Source organism: Mauremys reevesii, linkage group 2 (assembly GCF_016161935.1).
Source record: "Mauremys reevesii isolate NIE-2019 linkage group 2, ASM1616193v1, whole genome shotgun sequence".
In the NCBI taxonomy this organism is placed as follows: domain Eukaryota; kingdom Metazoa; phylum Chordata; order Testudines; family Geoemydidae; genus Mauremys; species Mauremys reevesii.
Window position 1 is genome coordinate 159564020 of NC_052624.1, and position 21044 is coordinate 159585063.

Here is a 21044-nt window from a genome sequence, read left to right on the forward strand (position 1 = left end):
TCTTTTGGGGCTGGCCTGCCCCCCCCCGGGCCTGCCTCCCATCCCCGCCCCTCTCGGGTTTCCCCCCCTTGGGGACCTGCCTCCCATCCCCGCCCCCCTCGGGTCTCCCCCCCTTGGGGACCTGCCTCCCATCCCCGCCCCCCTCGGGCCTAGTCCCCCCTCGGGCCTGCTCCCCCGCCCCGCGCCCGAGGAGGAGCCAGGCCGGGCCCCGCCCCGGGAGGGCGGGTTCACGCCGCCTCCGCAGCGCCGGGGGCTCGTGGGCCCGGGCCGGGGCAGCCGCGCACCGACAGACGGAGCCGCCCGGCCGGAGGGAGAGACGCTGCGGCCGCGGGGTCAGTGCGGGAGGGGCCGGGCCCTGGGTTGAGAGGGGTCCGGGGAGGGGAGGGATGCGGGGGGCGGGAGCGGGGTGGTCGTGATGAGGCAGCGGGGGTGGATGGGGGGGAAGGGCCCTGGGGGGGGGCGATGGGGTATAGCGGGGTTGAGGGGAGCAGGGCCCGGGAGAGAGCGGGTGATGGGAGCGGGCCCTGGGGGCAATGGGAAGTGATGGGGAAGGGCCCTGGAGGGGGCGAGGGGCCGAATCGGGTGATGGGGAGCAGGGCCCCGGGGAGTGACTGGGGAAAGGGCCCTGGGAGGGTGAGAGGCCGAGTAGTGGGAGCAGGGCCCGGGGACAGAGGGGTGATGAGGGGAGCGGGGCCCTGGGGGAATGGGGAGTGATGGGGAAGGGCCCAGGAGGGGGCCTGGGGAGTGATGGGGAAGGGCCTTGGAGGCAGGGTGATGGGGGGGAGCGGGGCCTAGGGGGAAGGGGGACATTTGATGGAAATGGATGGAATTAGCAGAGAGTGATGGAGAAAAAGGGGGTAGTATTTGCCTGTGACAGGGTGCTGATGGGGGCAGTAGTTGCCCAGGTGCCCGAGGAGTTTAATAAGAACGGCCACACTGGGTCAGACCCAAGGTTCCTCTAGCCCAGGATCCTGTCCTCTGACAGTGGCCAGTACCAGGTGCCCCAGAGGGAGTGAACAGAACAGGGAATCATCACCATCACCCATTCCCGGCTTTTGGCAAAAAGAGGCTAGGGACACCATCCCTGCCCACCTCTGGGTGCCAGCTCTCCGTTGTTGTACAGGTTTGCTTTGTTTCCCTCTACACCCCCCTCCTCCCCATACCCACACCTGTGTGGGAAGGAAGCGGGGACCTTTCACATGGGTCCTCTTTTCTGCTGGGCACCGTTGGAGTTGTTGAAATTTGGGAAACTGATTTATATGGGACTTGTGGTCAGATGTTAGAGGTTGGGGTGAGTGAGGTGGTTGCCTTAGGCCCTAGGGAATTTGGCTGATGGGTCTTGCCCACATGTGCAGGGTCTAACTGATCACCATATTTTGGGTGAGGGAGGGATTTTCCCCTTGGGTCAGATTGGCAGAAATTGGGTGGGGGACTATGCCTTACTCTGCAGCGTGGGGCAGTGGTCACTTGCTGGTTTGAGCTAGAGTAAATGGTGGATTCTCTGTAACTTGAAGTCTTTAAATCACAATTCAAGGACTTCAGTAATTCAGGCAGAGGTTATGGGCTTACTGCAGGAGTGGGTAGGTGAGGTTCTGTGGCCTGCAATGTGTAGGAGGTCAGACTAGAAGATGATCATGAATGGTCCCTTCTTGCCTCAAGATCTGTGAGAACATCCTATATTTAAAGGGGTGCTGTGATGTTGCAACTCCTACTTAAAAATCACTTGTTCATAGGGATGTCATGAATCGCTTCTTAGAATATATAAGGGAAATAATTTCTGCCAGTGTAATTCACCTGTCGCTGCTGATGCTCTGTGTTCATCTGTGGGTCTCTTTCAGTGGGACACTGAAATCCATGAAGTTGGTTTCCTTATCATGTAGTCAGTTTCACTGCAGCAGGATTTGGGGTTCCCAAACTGCAGGGGAGTGTGCATGTTCAAAAACAGCTGTTTCCACTGGAACCTTTTTTAGAAGGGTTTGTTTGGTTAAAATTTAAATGAGGGGTCAGATCTGTGAGGGGATTTTGAAAATCGGTTTGGCTTTTTATTATTTATGCTGTTTGTTTAGACTGTTTGCTGTCCCAGAGGGAGAGGGATACAAACTGAGTAGTCAACTTCACCTGCATTTATAGTCAGTTTCACTCTCATGCAGTAGCACAGTGTTGCAATATCTGGGTTACAAGCATTGCACTTTTTGTTAAAGAAAAAAAGTTTGTTGAATTTTTAATTTTATATAAAACCTAAGACAATAGGAGTGTTGTAAAAGTGTATCTTTGCAACCTGACGCTAAAGGTGACTCTATACAAGAGGGGACCCAGTTGTAAGCCTGGGGTCTGAATTTTGATCCAAATTGAACCTCATGGTGTCTTTTCAAATTAAAAGAATAAAAATAGAGATTTTTTTTTCTGTGATAAGGAAAAATAGTTTTGAAGTAAAGGTCTGGGTGTTGGGAGACCAGGATCCTAGCCCCAACTCTGTCACCGACTTGCTGTGTAGTTTTGAACACCTCATTTAACCTCTGTCTCTCTGTTTTCACATCTTTAAAATGTGTTTAGCATTTAATTAGCTTCTAGGGTGCTGCAAGAACAAGCTAACTGTTTGTAAATGCCTTTGAGATTCTCAAGTGGAAGAGGTTATAGAAAGTTAAAGGAAATACACTTTGGAAGTAAAGAAAATAAGCAATCAGATAAGAACAGTTAATTCTGGGGTACAGGCAGACTCTTGTTCTGGGCCCCTTTCCTATCACTATTAATACCCTTATGTTTCCTGTGCTCCAGTGTTACATAAGTTTCCTGACTAATTTATTTCCACTTCAATTATCACTTTTGTAGTCATGCTTTTTGTGAAGTCAAAATAGGTGTTTCAGTGTATTTGGAAGTGCAAGTAGAATAAAATTGGAAGGCTAGGTGGATTTTCAGGTATATGAGACTTTTGCTATAGCAGCAGGCAAGTTTTCCCCTTTGGATTTCGCATGCTGTTAAATCCTGAAACGTTTAATGGAGAAATATCACTATCTTTCTAAAGTAGAAAACTCAAGCAGCACAAGTATCAGAAATCAGGGATGTGTGAAGTGCAACTGAACCGTAGTGACAAATCCTAAAGCATTAACTCCGGCTCATTGTAAAATATCTTTCTCTAGGCAAGACTCCTGAGCGTTGTTCTAGGTATGCTGCCTGGTTGTTTTTCATGAGACTCGTGGCTGCATTTGCTATTTTCTAACAGGTTCTCTTATTGTTTCTGCAGCTATTTTATTGCAAAGCCACTGTGGAATCCTCATCTTTCAGACTTTCTGTGGTGGAGTCGGTTGAGCCAAAATTGTATCAGACTTATCTGTTCTGGGGCTTGTCATCTCTGTCTGACATATTATTGTCTTAATCCAAAATGTAAGTTTGTAACAAGTAAGTTATCTCTGTAGCTGGCAGTCTCTCATTTGTAGCAGTTTGCCATTCAGTCTGCCTTATTGTCACAGAAATATGCAGTTCTTGGGAGGGCTATGCCTATGTGTATTTCTCCTTCCAGTGTTAGTAAATAACTGAAGACATTTTAAAAATAAAAATTCAGTGTTTATTCTGTCTCCATCTGTTTGTTCGTTTAGACGGTGCAATGTCAGCTGTGGAACAGCAACAGGCAGAACCTTCTCCATCATCCAATTCATCCAGTTCCTTTGAAGTAGTGGAGGCAGATACTGCAAATAAATATGAGGCAGTTGTTCCTCACTGGTTTTACTGCAAGGTAATAGATTCTAGAGAGAGGTGGATCCCTTTCAGTCGACAAGACTCGGAGAAGTTAGAAGAGGCTCACAACTCAAGTAAGTTGAAAATGCCTTTTTGTCAGAAGCGTCTTAGGGGTAAAGGTACATTAGGTTTCAGGATAGGTTCAGAAGGAAGCTGGCAAAATCCCCGCACGTCTAGATTAGAGTGGATGAAGTGGTAGCAAATACGGTCTTGAACTACTCTGCACTAGACTAGATGACCTCATGGGATGGTTCCAACTCCGACATCTCTAATTCTCTAGTTTAAATAACCCTTGTGGTAATATAGCAAACCTTAAATCTACTGAGGTGAGGTGAATTAACAAGAGTGAATCATGGGTTTTGCAAGATGGGGAAATCTGCAAGAGCAATGAGTAGGCTAAGAATTTGAGATGCACTGTACTGATATTGTCTTGGGGCTAGAAGCTCCCACTGAGGGAAGTGTTCTAAACATCTTGTGTAGTTTTTGCTATGGGATTTGAAAGTGTCTTCCCTCTCTGGAATTTTAAATGTATCCACATTCTGTGGAAATACCTCTTCCCTAGAAGGGGGCCTATTCATGTTGTTTAAAAAAAAAAGTTGCATCCAAAAGGCTTTAATGTTCAGGCCTCATTAATTTGACACTTACACTGAGTACGCTAGATTTTTTTTTTTTTAATTTGCATGAGACAGCATTCGTATACGGTAAGTAGGAATTGGTTAGGAAGCAATGCTGGCTAAATTCCACCACAGTGAGACTTTCCGGCAGATCTTACTGTTCTGTGGATTTATTAGTATGAAAAGGGTAGCAATGCAGATTGGAGTGTGGGTGAAACTCCCAGGTCCAGCATGGCTCAGACACTTATTTATATTATAATAGTGCCCACAGTGTGCTAGGTGCTGTCCATACATATAAAGTGACACCCCTTGCCCTGAAGAGCAGACAGTCTCAGGCTCTGCTTCTGCAATCAGATCTGCATAGGTGCAGAGCCGCAGAAGAGAAGCAGCAAAGGTTGTGGGAGAGGAATAAAGTTTTGTGAGTCTTTTGTCTTCTGGCCCCACCCCCGTTCCAGTGGTTAGACTGAAGGGGGTGATCCTGATTCAAGGTGCCATGTTTTGGCGGCTCATGCAGGTAACAGGCACTACCTAAGGCAGTGTACCAGTAATCCAACTAATAGGATCAGACCCTATAGATAGTAGAGCAAGGGCATTTAGGTGACATTTTTGCTCTGAGTAAACGGTGAAATCTCGTGGAAGTTCTCAGTCTGTGTTGGAGGGGATTGCTTAGAGGCCTGTGCCTCCACTTGGAAATTATACGATTTCCTGGTGCCATGAGTTCAGACTCAGGCCTTGACCATTCCAGCGTAGGGAGCTCAAATTCCAGGGAGCTTACTGTATGCAAGTACATGAATGAGACTGAAAATCTGATGTCTTGCCTGGAAGTTAAAGATCCCACAGCATCTCTTTGAAGAGCAGAGGGGTGGCCTGGGACCCCTGTCCAGGACTCTTTCTCTTTGCTGTTGTGGGGCATGCTGTGCACTGATTGGCTGCTGTTCCCTTTCCCAAAGGGAGCTGCATCTCCGTGGTACTGTCTGTATACAGTTTTAAGAGCTTTGGGATCATTTGGTCTCAAAGGGGCTAGGGAAATACGAATGAATATAAACATTTAAGGTCTTGCTGCTCTCAGTCACAGTGGGATCGATGTAAACCACTTAGCTTACTGATATCGTAAGCTCTTTGGGGCAGGGGACTCTTTTGTTGTGTGTCTGTACAGCACCTAGCACAGTGGGGGCTACCGCAATGCAGACAATAATAAACTAGCAATTGTTTGTAGCCTAGGGCCTTTCTGATCTCTCCACCCCAGCGTGGAAGCTTTGACTTTCTGGCATGATTGTCCTAGGAGGCCTTTTTAAATGGTGACTCTGTTTGTTTACACAGATCATTGTATGGATTTTTTAGGTAAGCTCCATGCAGAAGCAGCTGATACCCCCATGATTTGCATAGTCTAAAACCTCTTGGTAATGTCCCCTTCTTATCTGTTTACACTTCATGGCAGTCCTTGCATTCCACAGGGAAAGACGATGAACAGCTGGTAGTTCCAACGGAAGGGGGCAGGTATGACGTGCATTTGAAGAAGAGGCTGCGCTGTGCCATGTATTGGGAGGAAGAGGTGTCTGAAGTGAGACGCTGCACCTGGTTTTACAAGGGAGACAAGGACAACAAGTATATTCCCTACTCGGAGAGCTTCAGCGAAGAGTTGGAGGTACCAATGTTTCAACTAATAACGCTCAGCCCATCCAGGATGCTCTTGAGCCCTGCTGGCTTCTGCTTGTGTAACAACCCGAATTCCATGAGGGGTCTTGGCACTGAGTTGTGTCCAAGGACGTGAACTCAAGGGAGACATTTAGGTGACACTTCAGGTTTGATTAGCACCACTGGAAATACTGTACCTCTCTTCTCTGCAGCCTCACTCATTGTCTCTCCCCAACATGCTGCAGCTAATGCAATCTCCCCATCCTCATATCCCAGCTCTGCCTCCTTCCTGGCTCTTGCTATACAATTAAACTGCCTGCCCTCGTTTTCAGCACAATGCTTGCAGTCCCAGCCCTGGCCTCTCTGCTTCGCTCCTTGTGACCTACATTCCGCCAGATCTCCTTGCCTTGCTACTCACTCCCTCTCTCCTCCTACCTCTTCGTACGCTGCTCCCATGCCTGGGCCATCCTCTGTCTCCCTCTTCATAAAGCATAAAGTCCCTCCTTAAAGCCCACTTCTTGTGGCTTGCTTCCCACAGCCAACCTCCGCTTCAGTGCTACACGCAGCTCTTCTTCTGCCTGACCTTATTTTCCTAGGCAGTAGTCGATTCTTCCAACCTGCAGACACACTTATTTTTCACTGTCCTTGTCTGCTGTAATGTCTATATTTCTCTAATCTAGACCCTGATCCCACAAATGCTCTCACTTGAGAGTAACTTCACTAGTGCAAATAGATAGTTCCATTGGCTTCAGGGGCACTATTTATGTAACTAAAATTACTTGTGTGTGTGAATTTACAGGATCAGGTCCATAGTAGTAGACTACAGAAAGAGAGCTGCTATGTGAACTGAAAAGTGCCAGGCCTATTTATGATTTCCTGTGAACATTTAGTATTAATGGCCAGCGACTCTTTCTATGGAAAATGATTTTCCATAAAACTTTAATCTGATATTACTTCAGTAGAGTCTAAAGTGGAAGCTGTTGCCTCTATTAAAACTGGTAGCCTAAGGGGTGCCCCCAGCCAACACTTTGTAAGACAGCATTTAACCCAGGGATAAGACTGTCACCGATCCAGACTCGTGTCTGATTTTACCTCCCTTTGATCAACAATATTTTCAAGAGCTACCCTACAATGAGAGGGGAAGGGGCAAACCTCCCAACTAGTGGAGTTCGTGTGGAAATGTTTGTTTGACTTGCAACGGTTTCTCTTCTCCCCAGGAAACTTACATGATTGCCATAACTCTGGACGAGTGGAAAAAGAAACTTGAGTCCCCTACTAGAGAAATCATTATATTGCATAACCCAAAGGTAAAACCTGATGATTTACTGTTTGTAGCACAGACAGACTTGTGTTTTCCCCTTTAGTTCTGCTTTCAATGCTGGTCTACACTTGGTTTTTAGAAACCAATATACTTAGTGATACGCTCTTGTCATGTGGATGCAGTTCTACCTGCATAAAGGTCCTTATAGAGCTACATTTATGCGAATAAGTATTGTGGCGTAAGGCACCTTTATACTGATATCACTGCAGCCATGCCAGAGGGTTGTGCCACTTGAACTGTATCAGAATCTAGCTTAGGTACGTCTGTTCTGCTGTTAGCATTGTATCTGAGTGACTTGCCCAAGGTCATACAAGCCAGTCTATGGTGAAGCAGGGAATTTAAGGTGGGTTTCCCACTTCCCAGGCTAGCGCCCTAATCACTGACCCATCTTTCCTCAGGTATAAAAATCATGCTGCTAACCAAATAGTTAAATTGGGTCAGTGGCTGAAGACATCATTCCATTCTGCTTTCTAACTGATGCACAGTGGAATACTGGCACCCAGAGACAGCGTGGTGTGGAATACGTACACCTGTCGTTCCCAGGTGTTGTTTATTGTCACAAGGAAAATGCAGTGCAGAATTATGCATAGAACTGTGTATAAAGTAGCTCAAGTGCTGAGATTGCAGAGGAGCAGAACATAGAAGTACATTTTAAAGAGTACAGTGAACTCCATCTATCCAGTGTCCATCTGGGTCCTCACTAGTGTAGTGTCTAGCCAGGTTTGTTCTTTGCTCCTTGCAATGGCATAGGTGTGCTCCATCAGTTCCTGGCAGATGTACGATGAGTTACTTATCCCCCTTTATAGGAGATGCTGAACCACAGAGTACTAACACACTTCTCTTCCTGTTTCTAAGCTGATGGTGCACTACCATCCAGTGACAACCTCTGATGACTGGGGCTCAACCCCTACAGAACAAGGTCGACCAAGAACTGTTAAGAGAGGAGTGGAGAACATCTCCGCTGACATCCCCTGCGGTAAGTTAAGGTTCTTTCTTCACATCCATCAAAGTTGAGGAAAATGTTTCCCAACTCGTTTTCTCAGACCCATCTGCCTTTTTTGTGTGTGATATGGCTTCAGAGAATTTAAAACATTTTTTTTTTGCTTGAGACTTAAATAAGGGCTTATGGATGGGTCATCTCATCTCGCTGACAAATTTCCTTATGTGCTAATTCAAATATTACAGTAGTTTCTATAGCCTGCAACTGAGACCAGGGCCCCACTGTGCTGGGCGCTGCACAGACCTAGAGACAGTCCCTGCCCAAAAGCACCCACAGCCTGAACAAACCGGAAAGGGGGAAGAGGAGTTGCTCAGCACCTGCCCTCTGAAAATCAGGCATCGTCAAGTGAGCCCTTCAAATCACTAGTCACTTCTGAAAATCGTGGCTGGTGTACTTCTGTTATTAAAAACATAACCAAACCCACGTCTTCATATGTGCGTATGTATATATCACACAGACATCCATGCTCTCTCTCGTGTACGCTTTACAGAATGTAAATCGTAACTGGGCCAAATTTGACACTTTTGAATAGCAATTGAGCTTTGCCACCAAGCTAACCACTTGCCAGCACCAGCTTTTGCTTCTGTCTGTCAAAACCCTTCATTATCCACCTACAGGCTCTTCTAAAAAGATCTTACGTAAACTAAAGGAGGTGGGAGAGAAGAGTATGAAAATCAAACATTGCCTGATGCCTGCTTTAGTCAGAGAGGCCTCTGCAGAAAGGCCTGCTCCTCCAAGCTGCTGAGCCATACATCTTTAATTAAAGACGTATCTCATTGGTGGCTCAGTGGGGCAACAGTGAAGTACAGTTGCGCGATGGGAACATGTCTTCCTACCTTGATGGTATTGAGAGAGCCTCTTAATCTAATTGGCAAGGGCTACAACAATACATTATTGTATTTAGGTGTAAAGTCTCTACCTCCGCACAGCCACATGAATTCGTCTCTAAGAAGCTGAGGGTGATTTTTTTATAACTCAGAAGTACATTATCCTCGACACCCAACCTGTCTCACTGAATGGTTGTGGTGACTGGGAGGGGAGAATGTAGGCTTTGGGTTTGACTGCAGAGGCTTCACTTCACCTGCATAGCCTCTCAGTGACGTTTCACAAGGCAGTCTGGTGTGGAGGAACCAGTTCAGCATTGGGAGTTCTAATCCTGGTCATGTGCCCAAATCGCTTCACCTTCCTCAATTTCACTCAGCTGTAAAATGGGGATAATGCCACTTGCCACCCGCCATGTGCATGTATGTTGCTGAGGGTGTGTGGAAATTATCTGATGTGTAGGTAATACTTTAAATATGAAGTACTATACTGACCACTACTATTGCTCGTGACACACAAACCAGGGACCAAACTTTATAATAATCTCAAACCTGGAACTGTCTTAGCATTATCCCTTATCTGACCTCTTGAGGGTTTCACACATCTGCCTCAGGTTGAGATCTCAAAGGAATATTGCTTCAGGTAAACAATTAGCTGCTGTGTAAATGGTTCTCTCTTTCCTCCTCTTAGGGGAGCCTCTGCAAATAGATCACTTGGTTTTTGTAGTTCATGGAATTGGGCCAGCATGTGATATCCGGTTCCGGTCCATCGTCCAATGTGGTAGGTGTGCACAGGAGATGATACCATTTCACATGCATCACTCCTCAGAGAGCGCAAATAAACACAGGTCTGATGGGGAAAACACATGAGGTGCTATCATCACATTTAAAGAATTTGACAGTAATCTTGGCAAATGGTAAGACAGGAAGATGCGTAGTTTGAATATACGAGCAGTGAAAGCTGGTTATCTGGATAGAGTTGGACAGATCTGAACAATCATTTTTATCAGAATGATCACTGTGTCCTAATCCTTCAAATAGTGAGCTTCCCAAATCAGATACAGATTCTTCAAGTAACTGAATAAATCTGTCCTCTACTCAGTCTATTGTAGGTGGTAATCTTGTCCAGTAAAGTCTAACACAAGTTAATGTCCGATCCAAGGGTCTTTAGAAATGTGACAATTTCAGAGAGTGCTTATATTGTCATTGTAACTGCCTGAGTCTTGGAGAGGAGATCTGTTGATAAGCTGTGTGTACCATAAACAGGAAAGTTAAGATGATGTAAATTTCTATAATAAAACCAAAGCTGTTGCATACTTCAGCAATTCGTGGGGTCAAATGTCTTTATTTCTGGTAAAGTGTCCCTTCTTTTTTCATGCAGTCAAGCCTTCTGATACTGCAGTCTGTCTTACAGTATACATCTAATGGAGCTACTTTTAAAAAGGTTACTGTCAGCTTGAAATCAGTCAGTGAACTAAAATGAGAGAAGTAATTTAAAACCCAGCCCCTGCCCCTAAGTCTCCGTACTGATATATGAGACTTTTACAGTAGGTTTCATAGCTCTTTAAAAAGTTTCTCTCGCCTCGGTTGCTGTGCGAAAGCTCCAGCAATCAGGGGAAACAGACTTGTGACAGAGCAAATGCTAACATCCAGTTTATGCTTCAGCTGAGAAGTAGAGTTTGTCTGATCCCTCAATTAGTGATCTGCGGTGTTACTTGTAACAACAGTAGGTTAAAAAACTTCAGACTGAGGTGGCCTGTTTTGTCTTAAGCTGACAGTGTCTCTTCAACTCAGCTTGTTCAGCATAGTAAACGCAATAGGCGTTTCCTAGCAAACTGTTTGGTTTTTCTAGGCCTTGATACAGAGCTCATTCTCTTTCCAGTGAACGACTTCCGTAACGTTTCCTTGAGCATGCTGCAAGCCCACTTCAAGAAAGCCCAGGAGCAGCAACAGATTGGCCGGGTAGAGTTCTTGCCTGTGAACTGGCACAGCCCTTTGCATTCCACGGGGGTGGACGTGTAAGTAAATTCTAGCACCTTAGAGGTAAATCTACTGTAGTAACTGAGGGAGTGAAATCCAGGAGTGTCTTGCTCTTTTTGTAAAGTGCCTTGCCTTTGCTGCAGTGGGTGAGAGATGAAAGAGCTTTCAGCGCAGTCTCTGCTGCTGCTACTTTACATCAGGAAGCACACAGGTGAACATAAAAAAAGGAACCAGGAACTGTTTGTAGCACCTAATATGAGGATTCCAGCCCTGCTGTCCAGTTTTCTCATGAAGCCAGACTGATGTCTAGTTTAAATTGCAGCACAAGTAGTCTATTGGTATGTAAAGCCAGAAGTTCGGACCAGTGTTTCCAGTTGCTGTAAGAACACAGAGCAGGGGATTTGGGTATCCAACCCCCATTGGGAGTCAATGAGAGTTGATACCCCTTCTGAAGCATACCACTGCACTGGGGAACAGCATGTCAGCTGCACAAGTGGGCAGCGATTTTAAATGCTCCTGGAGCAGGGAAGGTTGGCTCTTTGCATCCATACCTCAGAGAGCCCTGTTCTGTTTCTGAGGAAAGGTGGTTTTGTAGCTCCTTTCTGTTACTATGTTCTGTTAACATTAATTAAGAATTCAAGTGAAATCCTCAATGGCATAACTGCCGTGGACTTTGAGAGTCAGGATTTCACCCTGGAAACCTACTAGGAAATAGCTACCGGAGCCGTGGGTGAAATCTCTGTCCCTCATAACAATCCCTTGTTTCATGTTCAGCGATTTGGAGCGAATTACCTTGCCGAGCATCAACCGCCTGCGGCACTTCATAAACGACACCATACTGGATGTTTTCTTCTACAACAGCTCCACCTACTGCCAGACCATAGTGGATACTGTTGCTTCAGAAATGAACCGTCTGTATCGGCTCTTCCTGCAGAGGAACCCTGACTTTAAAGGGGGTGTTTCCATCGCGGGCCATAGCTTAGGTAAAGGGTTTAGTCCTGGGTATCCCAGTATTGTGTATAATACTGTAGAATCTATAGAATGTCTGTATGCACATGGCACAGAACCCTGGACTGCAGTTTAGTGCTGAAGTCCCATTTCCATACCATGGGACACTTGAGTGTGGGAGAGGAGGAGGGAAACCCCCCAACCCTCCTTACCAAACAGAGGGATATGGGCATGTAAGCATATTTATTCCAGCATAAGATCTGACCGTTCTGCTGAGAGACTGTGTATGTGGCTATTTTTTTAGGGTCGCTGATATTGTTTGATCTTCTAACAAATCAGAAAGATTCCTCTGAGGATGAAGACGGCAATAAAGAGGTAAATTCCCCACGGCTTGTGCGTGTTAAGCATCTCATTGATTCAGGATGGAATCTGTGGGCCACATCCACACTCCAGCATTTCCATAACTGCTGCAATGCAAAACACTGCTGTTGTCTCCTGCTTCTGTAGCAGAAGAGCTTTGAATTCTCAGTGCTATCCTGCCAGGTGTAGATCTAAACAAAACAAAACAATCCCACAACTACTACCAATATTGTAGCCAGAACATAAAGGAAGGAGGAGACCAGCTCTATAAACATGACCCATGTGGCTGTACTTGCAGGGGTCCCAGATGGGTGCCTATGGACAGGGAGACATTGGGAGAGTGAAAGAAATCCTGAAGAAGCTTGAGCTGTCTGAGTACTACAGTGTCTTTGAGAAGGAGAGAATGGACACACAAGCACTGGTAAAACAGCTCTCCCAGCAGAGTGGCTACTGTTCTTGTATGTTTCACTGCTTGCCTGCAGATGTATTAAAGTTCACATTTTTCTTCTCTGTGCCCATCACCCTGATATTGGGGCATGTTCACAGAGGTATTTCTTGCATATGTCTTGCCCTCTGGTTAGAGTAAAGCCCACCTGGCCTAATGTACCCTGGCTTTTGATAAGGCTGAGTGACTAATACCTCTGCAGGCTCTTGATTCTGCCCGTGCTAGCAGCAGCCCTGGTTTCCTGTGTGTGGCGGATAGGCTGGCGGCATGCTGAACTGTACACTGGAGACCGAAAATGAGACCTGGCGGGGAGGCATTTCTGCACTTGAGGCTGAGTTCAGAGATTGCTGCCTCTCTCTCTCTCTCTCCAGAGCAGAGTGATTCCCATGCAATCCATGCTCCCTCCCTTCCAGAGGGGCACACTGAAATCACAGCAATTGGCTCCCAGGATCCCATAATGCTCAGAATGGAATATCCTTTGAGTGCACAGTTTCCTGTACTGTAGTAGTAATGAGCTGTAACTTACTGTCCAGGCTCTGTGTACGGAGAAGGATCTTAAAGACATGGGAATTCCCTTGGGACCAAGAACAAAGATCCTTCATTATGTAAGAACCAAAGACGAAACACAGGTATGTTTTTTTTTTTTCCTAAGGGGAATGGTCCAGTCCCAAGTGGCGGCTTGTTTGGAGTCAGGGGGAAGCAGTTGTCTGACCATTGTTGCCAGCGCAGCTTCTTATGTATGTTGCACTGGCACAAGGCATGGTGGATGCAGCTGCACGCACTGTTGTTCTGGTCATTTTGGGGTCATACCTACAAGAATGCTAGCATTTTCTAGACACCGTTGCAGCGGCAGTTGTATTGTGGCCTCTGGGGTGCATCTGCGTGGCAAGTGGAAACCTGCGGCAGTGAGTGTCAGAGCCCATGTCTAAAAACTGAGTCTTGTGGGGCTTGCACAACAGTGCAGAAAATAGCTGTGTAGATGCTTGGGCTCTGAAATGCACCCTCCTCCCTAGGTTTCAGAGCCTGAGCTCCAGCCCAAGCCCAAAGGTTTTGGCCACTGTGGGAGTCCAAAACTGTAGATCTGGGCTCTAAGAATTGTTGCTGTGGGAACTCTGGGAAAGTGGGGCTGTTACTTGGGATTTAGGTATGGAGTGGTCTGCGGTAGCTCCTGCAGCTGGAGCCATGCTGGTCTGTCTCTGGAGGGTGTTTCTGCCAGAGTGGCAGCTGTTCAAGGCTTTGCCGCTGAGCAGAGTGGACATGTCCAGAACACCAGAGCCTAGAACCTCCCACCCTCTTGTGCTGTATGAACAGAGCCATTCCCAAGACATGGTCAGTGACCTCAGCATGTCCGCACGGGGAACTAGGGAGACAGTCAGTGCACTAGCTCAGGCTTGTTCTCAGGTGATGTCTCCTTGGCTCCCCCGTGGCCATGGGCCCACGTGAGCTTGCTGCTGTGTGGAAGCTCACAGAGGACAGCCCTTGCAGTCTCTCCCATTCTTGTTGGTGCAGGATGCTCAGCAGCAGGCCCATGTCCCTGTTGGGAATAACGACAAGAGCGAAGATGCTCCCAAACCTGAGTCAGGGTCATCCCCGCAGCTGGGTGCCCGGAGCAGCAGCATGAATGGTGGGGGGAAGCGTCAATATTTGGATGTCGGGCTAGGACAGGTAACAACTCACGTTTGTTGATGTGGCGAATGTGTAATATGCAGAACTCAGACTAATGGGGACTGACTTAATGCTCTGGGGAGGATGGCTGCTAATTGAGGGTCACTTCACCATGCTTCTGACAGTCTCTAATTCTGAGGGCAGAGCTACCGTCATGGTGGTCGCCAGGTCCCAGCCCCCTGTCCCCTTCTCTCCCCCAGCCTTGCAGGTAATGCATTGGCCTCAGCTGCCTGGAGACTCTTGTAAGTAGCTCAATGCTGGAGCCAGGCTGAGATGCACCCCATGCAGGATGCCATTAGCAGGTGCCTCTGAAGTCCTATTTAAGTGGCTCCTAGGCCTCGCGCTGGCCCTCTCCCTGGAGCAGGCTCCTCCTGAGGTGCAGATCTCTCCTGGCCCTGGTTTAGAATCCTGCCACATTCACACCTCTCTGTATGTGTTTGCCCTAAAGATGCAGCTGAGACTCCTGAGCTGGTTCCAGTCTTGTGTGACCGCTTTAACCCTTTTGCTCAGGCAGGATGGAATAACACGTTGGCCAGGATATGTGCCTTCAGTGTAGTGACCAGGAGAGCCTGGCTCTGCCGTGGGCCTGTTGTGTGAGCTTGGGCAAGTCCCTGCCCCTTCAGGGTGTGGAAAGCACAGTGGGGCTCCAATCTCTGGTGGAACCCCTAGGTGCTACTTTGATACAAACAATATCCTCTGGGGGAACTTCCCACATGGCCATCTCTGGTATTGTCTGAGGGTGCCAGGGAGGTCAGCGTGGAGTCTAAACACTTCCGTTGTGTCTTAACTCTGTTAGGTCTCAGCAAATTACCCTCAGCTAATCTACAAACCTGACATCTTCTTTGCTTTTGGGTCTCCCATTGGGATGTTTCTCACTGTACGAGGTGTGAAAAGGATTGATCCAAACTACAGCCTTCCTACCTGCAAAGGCTTCTTCAATATCTTCCATCCTGTATGTATGATCAATTGACATAATGCTTACATGCTAGATCTGCTGTAGCTAGCAGGCTCTTACACCTATGCACTCTGAGCAGCTCTCACAGCATGGCCCTGGCCCCTTTGCTATCCTGTATAGTGGAATAGCAATGACTTTGCTGTCAGTACAATGCTTAGGGGCTAGGGAATGAGAGCGCCTCGAGTCTGCATTAGAACTATCTGCTTTAATGGTGTAGCTTCCATTTTGGCCTCATGTTGGGGGCGCCTGGTTTCCCACACGGGGCAGGGATTAGGTGGGTGTAGAGCTGAAGTCAGTGCTGCTGTTCTCCTTCTGTGCAGTTTGACCCGGTGGCATACAGGATTGAGCCCATGATCATTCCAGACCTGGAGTTCGAGCCCATGCTGCTCCCTCATCACAAGGGCAGGAAGAGAATGCATTTAGGTAAAGCACAGAGCAGGCCTTCCTCATGGCTTGGTGCAGGTCTGTAACACTGTTGCTTTATGCAATGCATGTTACTGCTCAAATGCCTCACCTCAGACACCTGTGTGTTTCAGAACTGAAAGAGGGCCTGACCCGCATGGGTATGGATCTCAAGAACAACCTGCTGGGGTCACTGAGGATAGCCTGGCAGTCTTTCACCAGATCCCCACTGCTGGCCGTGGAGGCAGCAGCCACTGAAAACGAAGCTGAAACTAGTTTGGAGAAACAGACAGGTGAAAAAAATGAGAAGGGAAGAATTGGTTTCAGGCCCAAGCCCCAGCTCAGTGCTGCTAGTTCTCCTGATGTGGGAAGGAAACAAGGATGCGAATGAATTGTCCCAGAGCAACCTGGACACCTACTCCTGGGTTCTCCTTATTGCCGTGGTCTTCCCATTCTCACTGCCTACCAACCTTACTGTGCCTGATGCTAGATGACCTCTACCTAAGGAGCTTGCACTCCCTTCTGCTGCCTGGGTGGGAGAGGCAGGCCTGGTGCTTTGGGCACAGAATCCCAGTGTGTGAATCTTAATGCCAACAATCTCCTCCCTGCAACCTGCTGCTTTGGTTATAATACGAGGGAGGGATACCACGTGCAGTCTATACTAACTTAAGCATGTGCCACTGTGCGGTTTGCTTCTCACAGCAGCTGCCTTAAACCCAAGTCCCTTTCCCCCGTTCTTAAGGTAGAACGCAGGCCCTGGAGTTGTGGGAATTCTATTCCTGCTGCTAGCGTTGGACAGACTTGGCATGCTCTTGCTAATAAGGGTCCTGAGGCTGTGCTGTTGCTGAATCATGCTATTTTGGTAAAGTCCATTCAGATATGAAGCCCGAAGAGCCTGCTGCTACAGGGAAGGAAGACACCCCTCCTATCAATGTGGGAATGCTAAATGGAGGCCACCGGATTGACTATGTGTTGCAAGAGAAGCCTATAGAGAGTTTTAATGAATATTTATTTGCACTACAAGGCCATCTCTGCTACTGGTGAGGATCTCCTTGGCCTACTTTTTTCAAACTCTCCCTCTGGTCCCTGGCACCTTCATATTCTTGTAATGTGCATCTTTAAAGCTGGCATGGTGAAAGCAAGTAGATTCCAGTCACTTAAAAGGCAAACAAGTTATGTATGATTCTTGCCTATAGTAGCCCATGCTTCAGCAATGAAGGGGTTGCCATGTGCTCTCTCTAAGAATGTTAATTACCCTGTATGTGTTGGTGTAGTTCTAACACTCCTTTCTTCCAGGGAGTCCGAAGATACCGTTCTCTTGATTCTGAAAGAGATCTACCAAACACAGGGCATTACATTAGATCAGCCTCTACAATGAAGTCAGATGACCAGCTGCACTGTTCTGGCAACATGATGTAAGTTATGGTGTTTTGGTGAAACTGACAGCCGTTGACATGTTTACTGTGAAATAACTACTTGCTTCATTTGGGAATGGATGTTAAGGATGTAGCTGTCTCACCTAGGAGCATTCCATTTTCCAGCACTGTGCCTTAGACAAGTCCAGTGATACTGTCTGTCAGGTTATGAATGTTCCCAAGGGCTGTAACTAAAACGGAAGAAACTTTTAAAATCTAACTCCTTAGCATTCATGCTCTTCGCTGTGCTTGGGCAGTGAGAACGCTGAGTAACTTGTGCTTTAATGGAGCCGTTCAGCTGAGAGGCCCAGGGATTCTCCCACATGTTCAATCTCACTGGGTCTGGTCAGTGTCCATTTCATAGGTTAAAGCCAGAAGGTCCCACCTCCTCCAAATCACAGCTCAGAGCATTTCATTCAGTGATTCCTGCATCAAGACCTATAACTTGTGGTTAAGCTAGAGGATGTCTTTATAAAAAGATATAATCTTGGTTGAAAGACTCCAAGTGATGGAGGCTCTATCACCTTCTTTGGGAAGCTGTTCCAGTCCATGAACTCTCACTCTTTAAAAATAAATAAATGGGCCTTCTGTTTTGAATGTATCTAGCTTTTATTCCCAGCCAATGGATCTGGTTATGCTTTACTCTGCTAGCTTAAAGAGCCCTCTTGTATCCACTGTCTCCTCCCCAGGAAGGTACTTGATCACAGTCTACCTCTTAACCTTTTCTTTGATTAAACTACATTGACTGCTCTTACTGCAAGGTGTTTTCCAGTCATTGGATCATTCCTAGAGCTCTTCTCTGAACACTCCCAATTTTTCAACATCCTTTTTTAAAGTGTGGACACCACGGCTAGAAAGAATATCCAGTAATGGTCTCACGAGTGCCATACAGAGACAAAATCATCTCCCTAGGAATAGACCCCATGGTGTTAAGAGAATGAATCTGGATTCTCTCTCTGCCCAATCATGCTCTTTCCTCAGCCTCTAGAACTTCATTATTTACTCAGGAAGGTGTTTAAGTGAACTTAGTACTGGATAAACACTACTGGAGACACAAATCCTGTGTTGCTATGAAACAAGCAGAGGCCTGTGTTAGAACCCTGACTAGGCTGGCACAGCTAATGGCACTTGGGGTGGTGGCAACTTTGTGAGGTGACTCGTGTGCATTAGGAAATGGCCTGAGGTGTGCTACTGGCTTATGTGGGAGTGGTCTCACCTACATGGAAAATCCTTGTGCGTTCAGGCTTTAATGCTGCATAAACTCTGCTTCCTTGTAAGCTATGTGCCCTTTCCTGTTGCTTCCCTAGATGCACACCAAGTGACTACTCACCTGAAAAGCCCGGAGTTTCCTCTGCCTTCCTATCCTCTGCTGCTACTGTATCGTGCATGCTGCTTCCCACATACCTGCTGCTGCCTGGAGCACTGGGAGATTTTTCTCATTTTGGGGGGAAAAAAATCAAGGCAAAACACTCTTCTCCTAAAATACCCACTATGGACTTGCCCCTGTGCCCATTGTGACACCCATGGGATCGTTCACGCCAACACCATTCAGCTGACTAGTCTGACCATCTTGTAAGTTACAATACTAGCTGTTCGAAGTATAAATACAGAAGAGAGGTGGTTGGGATCTGGTGATTTCAGGGCCTTGTATTGAATCCTGGTTAGTGAGCAAATGTGTTGCTTGTGAAAAACGCCTTTAATGCCCTGGGCACATGCCATGCTACAGAAGTAGAACCACAGTAGCTTGGCAGAGTGAGCAAAGAGTGGTGCTATCTCTTGGCCTTTTGAGATGTCATGAGCACAAGAGAGGCACAGCAGTCCAACCTTTTGTGGAAGTGCAGACAGCTGTTAAGTGTTTGGTTTTCTTACACACTTTCTATCATGACTGTCTCTATTCCGCACGCCCAGGGTGGGTGGCATGTCAATAATTGTGTGACAGCCTCATCTGCCAAGGTACTACATGCTACCGCTTTGCTTTTAAGTGGCCAGCTCCCCTAAGACACGCGAGCTGAATCATGTTGCAGTGGGTGGCCAAACAGGACTCCTTCATGAGGCTTGCATGTTTCCCCTTGGTGTCCACCCACAGCATGGTCTCACTGTATTAGGGAAAAAAGTGTTTGTTATGGAAGCAGGTGGGAATCGATCTCCTAAGCTCCTTGCTTTATACCAGCTGAAGTCATGACAGGTGTTTGCACCGGATCATGAAGATGTCTGGTTGCTGCTTATTTACTATTAACAGAACTAGCCCAAAGCTTAGGAATAAACCCAAGTAGGCTTCATGTCAGTTCAGGCTGCCTAGCCTAGTGCAGTATTTCTAACACAGACCCAGAGCCCTGGGCTATTTGAGGCTGGCACATCAATGAAGGGATGAACTCTGAACCAGCCTGGATTCTGGCTCTAATTCCATTCTCCTTCACAGGCAAAACCCCTCTGCAGTAGGAGTGGGACCTGTCCAAGGAAGAGGGGCTTAAGCCCAGTAACTGCAGCAGGGGGCTGAGGACAGACCAACTCCATGTCCAGTTCCTTAGCAAAGCATTCAATCTAGACTCAGTCAAGACCTCATTAGGAGAAAAAATAGCTGCACTTGAGTGTGGATGAATAGCTATGGTGGTAGAGGCTTTCAGTGCGATTCATGGGCCAAACGTTCTCCTTCGCCCCACCCATTCCACACTGCTGAGTTCAAAGTGGCTACATTGGTACAACTGAGGGGAGCATCTGGCATCATCAACCAACCTCTACTCTATAAACAGGTGCTGTGACACTAGATCCACGTTCACAAAATATGGGTGACCCTGCTGGTGAAACCATAGCAACCTTTTGTACGCAGCCATGGCTTATGCTGTATTAACCAGGAGCTGCTGAACGATTGCTGTTAGAAGCACTGTACGGGTAACTTATGGGGCAGAGATACTAAAATGATAAATCCCTTGTAACCAAAGATGTACAGGGTAAACAACGGACTAAACTAACCCCTTGGCGTGTGGAGTCCCTTGAGCAAGGGAGAGCAAATGCTGTGAGGGTGTGAGATGGTGTCTCTGGGCTGGGGTCTGGAAGTGGCCACTCCCATATTCCCCCTCCTGTTGTTCAGTGCAATAGGCCTTTTCCCAGTGCAATAAGCTTGTTTGTTTTTCTTCTGTGTATTATTTGCACTATTTAAATGCATTCTGTATTCCCCAACCCTGCCCCCTCCAAAAGAACTGAGAAGCTCTACTCACACCTGACTGGGCAGTGATGTTCTGCACAGCTAAGCTCCTGGATTCCTATCACATCTCCTGGAGGTATGTAAGAAGGAACTGTTTATAACAGGACACACAGTCATGACCAGCTCTTCAAGTTATGCACTTTGGGTAAAATGTTTAAATGCATTTAAAATTGTTATTTAATGTCTTTTTCCAGTCAATACAAAAGTAAATCTATGGTTGCAGTGGTTGTGTTTGTATGTGAGGGAGAGTTTGAGGGGAGGGTGGAATGTGAGAACCTATTATTTTGGGATCTCACTTCATGGGAAAGTAAAGCTGTTGGCATTTTACAAAAGGCCATTGCAGTGGACAAGCATTACAGGAGAAAACAGAACTAAGTAGCAGCACCAACTAAAAGCACCTCTTTGTCCATAGGCAGGGAGAGTTGCTTCTAAAAATGAGTGTATTGCTGTAAGGATAAGAGGTTTTTCAGCAAAGCCCATGATTCAGCCTCTTGTTCTTCGGAGCAGAGAACATGAAACAAAGGAGATGCCCAATTCTAAAAGTGGCAG

General features: G+C 47.0%; 1 protein-coding gene across 5 annotated transcripts; it reads left to right on the plus strand.

Moving 5' to 3' along the window:
* The first annotated feature begins 195 nt into the window (after positions 1–195).
* DDHD2 (DDHD domain containing 2) lies at positions 196–20709 on the plus strand. 5 transcript variants are annotated; one of them, XR_005593931.1, is made up of 20 exons: positions 196–332; positions 3242–3381; positions 3594–3806; positions 5801–5991; positions 7199–7288; positions 8158–8278; positions 9815–9904; positions 11006–11141; positions 11878–12086; positions 12356–12426; positions 12710–12832; positions 13390–13485; positions 14366–14521; positions 15318–15473; positions 15797–15899; positions 16013–16171; positions 16747–16918; positions 17175–17293; positions 18601–18865; positions 19713–20709. XR_005593931.1 is itself a non-coding variant. In XM_039523952.1 (19 exons), the coding sequence occupies exons 3-18, from the start codon at positions 3602–3604 to the stop codon at positions 17254–17256; spliced, it is 2160 nt and encodes a 719-aa protein (XP_039379886.1). In that variant the 5' UTR covers positions 196–332; positions 3242–3381; positions 3594–3601; the 3' UTR covers positions 17257–17293; positions 18601–20709. The 5 variants fall into 5 exon arrangements, 4 of the variants coding, with proteins under 4 accessions (XP_039379886.1, XP_039379888.1, XP_039379889.1 ...); XM_039523952.1 differs by having other exon boundaries at positions 18601–20709; XM_039523954.1 differs by lacking the exon at positions 18601–18865.
* Positions 20710–21044: the final 335 nt, after the last annotated feature.